General features: G+C 41.7%; 1 protein-coding gene across 1 annotated transcript in view; it reads left to right on the top strand.

Annotated features, from left to right (window-relative positions):
- LOC115358902 (haloacid dehalogenase-like hydrolase domain-containing 5) overlaps positions 1 to 1,815 on the top strand; it is a gene marked incomplete at its 5' end in the record, with an annotated part of 15,022 nt that extends 13,207 nt beyond the window's left edge. The window contains 2 exons of the mRNA XM_030051031.1: positions 1,211 to 1,388; positions 1,626 to 1,815. Coding sequence (XP_029906891.1) covers positions 1,211 to 1,388; positions 1,626 to 1,802 — 355 coding nt within the window. The remainder of the gene's footprint in view (positions 1 to 1,210; positions 1,389 to 1,625) is intronic.
- Between the last annotated feature and the right edge of the window lie 8,464 nt (positions 1,816 to 10,279).

Here is a 10,279-nt window from a genome sequence, read left to right on the forward strand (position 1 = left end):
CTGACCCTCAGAGTGAGGAGTTGTTCAGTTTGATGGCCTCAGGCAGGAATGACTTCCTGTGTCGCTCTGTGCTGCATCGTGGTGCGATCAGTCTGCTGCTGGAATCTACTCATCTGGGCACAAGTTGAGTTGTTTGAGGGAAATATTGGCTTTTGCTACTTGCTTTACAATATGTAAACAATATGTAACTATGTAATAAAAAAATATGACTGAATCCACACAGGAGAAAGTAAGGCTGAAGCTGCTCAGACTGAAAAGGCTGTGTTCATTTTGGTGTTGAGGATGAAGTGAGTGAGTGGATTAGTTTATTGGGTGGTGACAAAATGTGCTTTTGCTGCATGTTTGAAATGTTTTGTCATGGTCAGAGCCTTTTGCAGACAAAATGTGTTATTCTGGGCAGAGAGCCTCTCATCAGGCCGGTGGATTAGCTGTTCTGAACCCAGGGTTTGAGCTGACAGACAGAAACATACATACATAAATAATATATAAAGCAAAAATAAAACAACAGAACAAAATCAAACTGCACACGGCCACAAAATCTCCTCCTCATCAGACGACGTCCTCCTCTGCCTCTCTGCCTCTCTAACCCTCCACACAAAGTCCTCATGGCTGATCTGGGGTCTGTGTGCAGAGCTCAGGCCCTGATTGGCTGCTGCTCAGTTTTCTAAGTGCGGTAAGGATGGTAGTTCAAATCCCAGCTCAGGCCCTCCGCTGCAGGTCTGTCTCTCCCCTGTCTGTCCTGTCTGTCTCTCCCCTGCCTGTCCTGTCTGTCTCTCCCCTGCCTGTCCTGTCCTGTCTGTCTCTCCCCTGTCTGTCTCTCCCCTGCCTGTCCTGTCTGTCTCTCCCCTGCCTGTCCTGTCCTGTCTGTCTCTCCCCTGCCTGTCCTGTCCTGTCTGTCTCTCCCCTGCCTGTCCTGTCTGCCTCTCCCCTGCCTGTCCTGTCTGTCTCTCCCCTGCCTGTCCTGTCTGCCTCTCCCCTGCCTGTCCTGTCTGTCTCTCCCCTGCCTGTCCTGTCTGCCTCTCCCCTGCCTGTCCTGTCTGTCTGCAGAATCCCAACTGAACAAGCCGGTAAATCCGAGCTGTTTCATACAACATCGTCACCATGGTAACCGTCACTGAGGCTCATGTGCACTGCGGACAGAGTGTGACGTCCTAACGGAGCGCTGCACCTCTGGTTGATAACACACACTCCCATTCCTTTTGTTGCCTAGCGACAACCTGATGACGGACATCTACGGCGCAAACCTGTACAACCGCCACCTGGCTGAGCAACGTGTTGCCATGACGACCACAACCAAGCTGGTTGCCCAGGGAACCGGGAGTCCCGTCAGTGTGGCTCCGCCGGGGGGGGAGGAGCTTCCTGCTGCCCAGAGCTGCCACTCCATCCTGGTACCTGTCACACACACACACAGGGGTCACAGGTCACGGGGTTAATAAAGGTCACGCTGCATCATGTTCACCATGTCCAGACACACACACACACACACACACACAGGAAAACACACACACACAGGAAAACACACACACACACACACACACACATACAGAGGAACACACACACACACACACACACATGTGATTTCCTTGAGGCTGTTTCAGACGTCTGTCCTCTCTGTCTGTCCTCAGGTGTGCACAGGTGTCTACAGCCCTGGCTCCCTGTTGCCTAGCGACCGGAGTGCTGAAGTCCAGGAGGCAGCATTCCTCCCCGGCCAGCGGGACGTCCTGCTGGAGCCCGGCCACGTGGTGCAGGACGTGGAGGCCGCCGTCGACCTGCTGCTGCAGCAGGAGGGCCTCAACCTCTGACCCCTGACCTCTGACCCCCCCAGCCTGTCATGACCTCTGACCCCTGACCTCTGACCCCCCCCCCCCCCCCCAGCCTGTCATGACCTCTGACCCCCCCCGAGCCTGTCATGACCTCTGACCCCCCCCCCAGCCTGTCATGACCTCTGACCCCTGACCTCTGACCCCCCCCCCCCCCCCCCCCCCCCCCCAGCCTGTCATGACCTCTAACCTCTGACCCCCCCAGCCTGTCATGACCTCTGACCCCCCCCGAGCCTGTCATGACCCCTGGCCGCCCCAGCCTGTCATGACCTCTGACCTCTGCCCCCCCCAGCCTGTCATGACCTCTGACCCTCCCCCCTGAGCCTGTCGTGACCTCTGACCCCCTCCCATCCTGTCGTGACCTCTGACCCCCCCCCAGCCTGTTGTGACCACTGACCCCCCCCCAGCCTGTCGTGACCTTTGACCCTCCCCCCTGAGCCTGTCATGACCTCTGACCCCCCCCCCAGCCTGTCGTGACCTTTGACCCCCCCAGCCTGTCATGATGAGTCTCTTGATGGTAAAAACTGTGTTTGTGTTTGTGAGCAGCTTCTGCTTCTCATCAGAAAACTAAATAAATAAATAAATAAATAAAGAGAAACGAGTGAGTGAGTCAAAGTTTTTGTACTGACATGAAATTACTGAAAGTTCAAGCCACATTTATATTTCATGTTTCCTTTTTTTTTTTTTTTTTACAGTTTTTCTCAGTGGCTAAAACACTAAACCCTGTTGTCTGAACCAAACGCTCCATTGCCTGAACCCACTGATTGAATCAGTCACTCTTTTGGCAAAACCATCAGCACGTTTCACCTGTTTAGACTCAACTTACCAACACATTTTCATTGTGATGCACCTGTGCTGCATAATGCTGAGCACTGGTGGCAAAAGTCAAACACAAGTAAAGCACTGGAGTCACTGGTTGAACACAACAACTCAAAACTGATCCCACTTGTGGCTCATGATGTGAGGGAACATATAGAAGCCAGTTCAGAGAGCACTGCTGTGTGAGGCCCTACAATGGATAGAAATCTGAGAGGAGGAGTTTGTGTGAGAGGAGGTCGAGGTGGTCGAGGAGGTCGAGGAGGTCGAGGAGGTCGAGGAGGTCGAGGAGGTCCAGGAGGTCGAGGAGGTCGAGGAGGTCGAGGTGGTCGAGGAGGTCGAGGTGGTCGAGGTGGTCGAGGAGGTGGAGGAGGTCGAGGAGGTCGAGGAGGTCGACCCAGTACGGAGAAATGATGCTGTGGCTGAGTGATGCACTTCTCATTTGTATATTTTTGTATTTTATTTTTGCGTAGGCTTACTGTATACAAGTGCTAAATGCACAGGTTTTCTGTTTGTTTTTGTACTGTGCAAGTGCTACGTGTAAATGCACAAGATTTATGTTTTTTTGTACTTTTTTTTTTTTTTTTACTATGTCCAAGTACTAAATACACAGGTTTTTGTGTTTTGCAACATGCATTTAGCCTCCAGTGAACAATAAACATTTATTTCTACAGCTTCATGTCCTGAGCTTTGTGTTTTCTATTTTTCTATGTGGTGTTTAGTGACTGCTCAGTAGTGTTTTTAATTTTGATTGACTCGGGGCACAATTTGACAACACAGTTCAGTTTTGAGCACAGATTGAACTGTTTTGAGGTGAAAGTTTGGTTTTGCAAGAGGAGTTTTGTGAATGTCGCTTGAAAATTGGGTTTTGTGTTCACAGTTTAGAGAAAAGGAGAGCAACTTTCGAGAAATGTGTCTTAGCAATCGAGAAAAACTGTAATTTGAGGGCTCTCGTGGTTGATGATGAAGTTCTGCTCTCAATCTGCTTTGTTCTTCTCCTACAAGCTCAGACGTCGGCCTCAGGCCTCCAGGTGGAGCTCACCTGCTCATGAAGCAGCTGCAGCCTCTCGGCTCCACACCAACACGTCACCTGCTGCCCCTCCACCTGGCCTTCAGTCACACCCTCCTCTGAAATACAGTTTTTTTCATTCGCTTTTTCCAGTATAATGAAACTGGGATCCACTTTGTCATCATCTTCACCTCCAAACCACAGCAGAAGTTTTCTTTTGCAAATGTGTTCATACCTTTTCATTGGATTCACACATTTTTCACACTCTTTTCAACAACACCTCTCACATGTGTCATTTACATGGCCCTGACTAAATTGACTTCACTATGGTAGTCAAAAGCAAAACATCTGCTCACAGCTGATAGAAATGAGCTGCATCACTGTGAGATCACTAGAGCACCTGCATCACTGCCCTTTCCACAAATCACCAATCACCAATCAATCAGTATGCACCTACAAAAAAGGGCCTATAAATTTTATTCTGTATTTTTTTTTCTCAACTCCTTTGAGTTTTTCTGTGTAATACTGTATGTGAATTACAGTATTTCAGTTTTTCTGCAAAAAAGTCACAACTTGCTCCCACACTCACATTAAAGCTCTGCTGTTTATTGGGTCAACGTTTCGGTCTATCAACCCTCATCAGGACCAACATGTTGGTCCTGATGTTGACCCAATAAACAGCAGAGCTTTAATGTGAGTGCGGGAGCAAGTTATGACTTTTTTGCAGTGAATGTGTCTGGGGATCTGCTCCTAGCACCACCCATTTCAGGAGAATGTGCACGTTGATCAAGCTTTAATAGTATTTCAGTTTTTGCCATAAATACAGTAAAAGTTTCACTTCAAAGCCTTTCTGAGTTTGGATGCAGTTCTTTACTGTAAGTTCACATTTGAATGTGCAGCTCACAGGAGAACCTTGTTCAAACTGACAGCTGTATTTTGTTTTCTGCTGTCAGCTGTGTTACAGTACAGTAGAGCTGATTGAAGGAATCTACTCATTTGGGCAGAAGTTGAGTTGTTTGAGGGAAATATTGGATTTTGCTACTTGCTTTACAATATGGAACTATGGAAATTGTCAGAAATATGACTGCAATACACAGGAAAAAAGTAAGGTTGAACCTGCTCAGACTAAAAAGGGTATGTTGCATTTTGGTGTTGAGTATGAAGTGAGTGAGTGGCTGGATTTACTCACCTGACTGCAAGTTGTATTGGGCGGTGACAAAATGTGCTTTTGCTGCATGTCTGAAATGTTTTGTCATGGTAAGAGCCTTTTGCAAACAAAATGTGTTATTTTGGGAAGAGCACCTCTCATTAGGCCGATGGATTAACTGTTTTGATACCAGCGTTTTTGAGTTGACAGAGGAGGTAAAGCGATTGAAAAAAACTGTAAGTGTGTGTGTGTGTGTGTGTGTGTGTGTGTGTGTGCGCTCTACCTGCCTTGTACCTCAGTTTGCTCAGTTTGTCCAGTTTTTGGCGGGCCTGTCCCATTTCACCCAAAACACAAAACACACCTTTATTTGAACAGCACACACACACACACACACACACACACACACACACACACACACACACACACACACACACACTCCTCAGGCTGCTCACTCTGAGGCTGAGGAGCAAACACACCTCAGGCACAGAACACCGCGTGTTGTTTATTGTTTACCTTGTGCCAAACATAAACAACACATCAACATACAACATACAGGACATCAGCAGGGCGTGACGAGGTGCTGAGAAACTGCTGCTGAGTTACTGCAGCGCCCCCTGCTGTTTTTTTTTTTTTTTTTATCATTTTATTTATTTGTGTGAATTTTTGTTTATTCAAGTATTCAAGTGTTCAGCTGTCTGAATGACATTTTTCATATTAACACTGTGCTGTGTATCACTGGTGTTTCTCACAGCATCAAACTGCCTCCATTATTTTAACTCTTCATTCACAACACAACAACACTGCTGTTGTAGTTGTTGTTGTATTGTGGGGTTTTTTTTTATGTATTTATTGACCCAAGTGCTGCATTACAGCAACCAAGACATCAAAAAACAGAACATACATACATCCAAACCAAGAAGCAGATAGCCATACCCCCCCCCCCACGCCCCCTCCAACAAGAAAAGAAGAAGAAAAAAAAAGTCTCCAGCGACACAGGATATTACTAACAAACAAACAAACAAACAAACAATACAGGGTTCACCAGTGAGGGCACACACTCACCTCATTAACTTTCAAGCACACGGTTTGTTCTGATGGCTTTCTTATTTTTACAGTCTTTCACTGCAGCAGCGTATTGCTGCAATTCCAAAACAAAAAGATCAACGTTTGGTTTGTAATCTGTCCATTTTTTTTGTGTGTGTACAAAAAATAAATAAATAAATAAATAAAAAACTATACGATCATCCAACTTTTCTTCGAAATAGATGAAAATGTCCTTTTCCTGCAAAAGAATGGCTTGTCCTGTTATTGTTCTTAAATGACGCTGTACATCAGTCCAGAACACTTTGGAGAATAAAACAGATGATGAACTGTTTCCTCCTCATTCCCACAAAATTTACACATCAAATCAATATCAATATTAAATCTTGCTAGTTATTTTGTGTTGGATAAATCTTCTGAAATGACATTTTTTTTAACTTTATTGTTTAAACAAAATTTCTCACCAACCATCCATGTTTTCTGGCAGTCAGTTTCTCCATAAAATGAGTTCCAGAGAGATTGTCCTGAGGGTAAAGATGTGGTTTGCAAACAATTTCTGATATATTTGTTTGAGCATCTTTTCTTTGTTATATCGGTTTCTCCCACAAAAATCTGACTATCCAAAGGTCCAGCGGTGGGAAAAGGAACATCCTGCAGTGCAGCCCTTGTCAAAGCACCACACACCTCTGCATACTCCATGGACGAGACTGGAAACTGAAATTTATTCATGAATTCTTGGTAAGAAAGAAGTTGTCCTCCAGCATTAACAAGTTGTTTGACATATAATTCCATGATCAAACCACTTACTGTAAAATAATGATTTGTTTTTATAGAGAATATTTTCATTTTTCCAGATGTAGAGGTTAGTTGGTGAGAAATTATGCTTATAAATCAGTTTCCAGGCAAATAAAGCTTGTTAATAAAAGTTTGACAGTTTAACTGGTAGTTTCTCTATTTTGTACTTACATTTCAATAAAAAATTGATTCCACCAACAGCATTAAATACAGACCTAGGAAAAATGTTCCAGATGCTATCTCTCTCCTTGATTAAATTTACTAACCACTGCACTTTGAAAGGATTGTTCAGCATTTCAAAACTTAATACCTCCATGCCTCCTTGACATTTAGGGTTACATAGAATTTGTTTCTTTACATAGTGACATCTATTCCTCCAGATGAAGTTAAGTATGATCTTATCTAATTTTTGGTAAATTGCTGGGGGCATTTCAAGAGACAGGGACACATATACAGACCTGGATATACCTTCAGCTTTAGACAGAAGAACTCTACCACTCAGTGACAGGTCTCTCATCAACCACATATTAAATCTCTTGGCTATTTGTTGTTATTGGGTCAAAATTTAAACTGCAGCGATCTTTTTCATTTTTATTAACAACTACACCTAAGTAAGTGACAGTGTTCTTTACAGGAATACCATTCAGGTCCGACAGATCACTTTCTTTGATTGTCAATAGAACAGATTTATTTAAATTCATCCTTAGACCCGATACAGCTGAAAATTCATCAATACATCTTATAGCCTTATCTACTTCATATTTATCCTTTAAAAATATTGTTGTATCATCTGCTAATTGAGTCAATTTGAATTCTCTGTCGAAAGCACTTATACATTTAAATTTATTCTTTTTTATGTGTACAGCCATGATCTGTGTAACCAAAAGAAATAAAAATGGACTTAATGGACAGCCCTGTCTAATTCCATGGTTTATACAGAATCTAGGGGTCGTACTACAAGTTAGTTTCATTGAGCTGTTACATCCTTTATATAATGTTTTTTACTGCTTTTTGGAACCTTTCTCCAAACCCAAAAAACTCAATAGTTCTAATCATGAACTGGTGACTGATTGTCTTATAGAAGTCAACAAACAAAACAAAACAAAACTTTGGCAAAATCATGTCCCACTAAGAAAAATGCTATGTCTGTTAAATAAAAAGACTAAAAAAGAATCAAGGGCATAATCGGGGTCCTTTGCACATTTTAAGGTTCTTTCATGGGTTTATTTTTAATTTTTTATTAATTTAATGATTATATGTTGGCCCATGGCCTACAAAACCAGTTGTCCTCGGATAGGAGATAATCATTTCAACTTGATTAAAACAACAAAAAGTAATCATTTCATTGAATAATATATTTACCACATGAAAGAGTACATCATAATATGTATTAAAAACTACAAACGATGAGTTTTGAACAATATTTACTGTTATTTTGTGGTTGCTCAAAATGTGTCCCACATATTCATCACCACCGTCAGATATTTATTTAAAAAATAATAATAAAAAAACTACAAGGTCAATTGCATTCCTGAGGAGCCCTTTTCAAACCTTCAGCTCTACTGCATGCTTCAAGACCGCTCAGGCTCCTGGAAGTTTGCTATTTTCTCTTAAATCTCTTCATATTTTTGGACACTGCTACTGTCACAACCATAACATGTCAACACCGTCACTTCTGTATAAAAAATATTAGATTAGATTATGGAATAAATGTATACTTTTTAAGAAGAGGTCTGATGCAGGTAGCAACAGGAGGGGAAACAAGCTGGCTAATGTGAACAACTCATGCTGATCATGTGAAAGAGCAGGTTTTTGTCTCCACCGTCAGACGTCACCACCGTCAGGTTTTCTGTGTGACGGTGATGACTGAAGTCTGAAAAATGCTTATAACAGAGCTCAGGATTCTTATTTTTTGGACCAAATAGTTAAATAAAGTTGTTAAGCAAGAAGCCATTGACTTGAGTGGTATAAATTTTGGAAATGTATGTTTTAATGAGGCGACTGTCACCACCGTCAGATTAGTGTCACCACCGTCAGAGGCAGTTATATTGGTTTTAAATGAATATGCTTACAATATGTTTCTTTGGTGCTGCTGAGTTATTAAAGTAATAGTCTCTTTTAATACAAAAATATGTTTTTCAAAAAAACAACAACAAAAAAAAAAACTAAAAAAAACCATTACGGTGACGGTGTTGACAAAAACAAACTAGCCTAATAACTGGAAAAACACCTATTTTATGAAAACAATGCAAAATGTGGAGGTTGCACCGGTACATTGCTGAACAGCCAAGACCTTGTAATTTTTGTAATTTAACTCACTTTTTTTTTTTTTTTCAAAATTAAAACCTGTTTTATCCAAATTCCCAAGAATCAGTGGTATATAATAATTATAATCAATCATGTCTAGTATTAATCTTATGTTGTTAACTATGTTTCTTCCAGGCATAAACCCAGATTGCTCCTCATCAATAATATCATTTAATCCAAGTTTTAACCTTTTGGCAAAAATTGAAGCGAATATTTTTGTGTCATTATTCAGCAGACTGATTGGTCTCCAGTTCTCAATATTAAGTTTGTCTTTGTTTGGTTTAGGAATTTGTTTAATTAGACCTTGTTTCAGGGTTGGAGGTAACTCCTGTTTTTCTAAAGCTTCTTCAGACATTGCCACTAAGAATGGAGCTAATGTGTTGCTATAGTCTTTATAGAATTCTCCAATCAACCCGTCATTTCCAGGTGATTTATTGTCTTTCAAAGCTTTAATGCAATTTTGTTCATCCTTTAAGCTGATTTTTTTTTTTTTTTTTTTTTTATATCACAGATTAACTTAAAGTTGTCATCATTTTTTTTTAATACCTGGTTCTAAGCCTTTAAGAAACACAGCAGTATTATCTTGGTCTAGTGAATCAGCATTGTACAATGTTTCATAGAACTTGGCCACATGTTGTGAGATTTCCTTTTCGTTATCACATATTACATCATTAATTCTGAGTTTGCCAAGAGACGACTGTTCATAATGTCTTTTTTCTAAGTTAAAAAAGTATTTAGTGCGTTTCTCCCCTTGCTCTAGCCATCTTCTCCTAGATCTGACAAAAGCACCCTTGGCCTTTTCTTCATATATTTTGTCCAGTTCAGCTTTCATTTCTCCTACAGACAGATTTAATTTACTTGATAATCTTATGATTTCTGTGACCATTTGAGACTCTCTCTTTTTGTTTGATCTAGAGATCTTTTTACTCATTAATATGGCAAGATTTCGAACTTCAAATTTCATTAACTCCCAGTATTTGCTAAAACTATTAAATAACTTTGCTCGTTTCCAGTGTTTATCCATAATTTTGAGTTTCTTTTTGAAATTCTTTATTCTGTAACAGTGTCTTGTTAACTTCCAGTATTCCCTATTAAAGTTTTGTTCCTGTAACCCCATATTCATTCTTGTCAATCCTCTCTTAGGATATGAGCTGCTGTTGTGTCTGTGACAGATCAGTGAATCGATATCTTAGGGGGATTGTTAAATTTCGTTTCCCCAAAAGAATATATGTTGCATTGTGTTGTGTGTTGTTGTGTTTCATGGCTGTTATGGACTCGCTCAACATGGCGGCTGTGCAGGGACGTTCCGGACAGGAAGTGCGGCGGCGGTGGCGCATGCGCAGT

Source organism: Myripristis murdjan, chromosome 5, assembly GCF_902150065.1.
Source record: "Myripristis murdjan chromosome 5, fMyrMur1.1, whole genome shotgun sequence".
In the NCBI taxonomy this organism is placed as follows: Eukaryota; Metazoa; Chordata; class Actinopteri; order Holocentriformes; family Holocentridae; genus Myripristis; species Myripristis murdjan.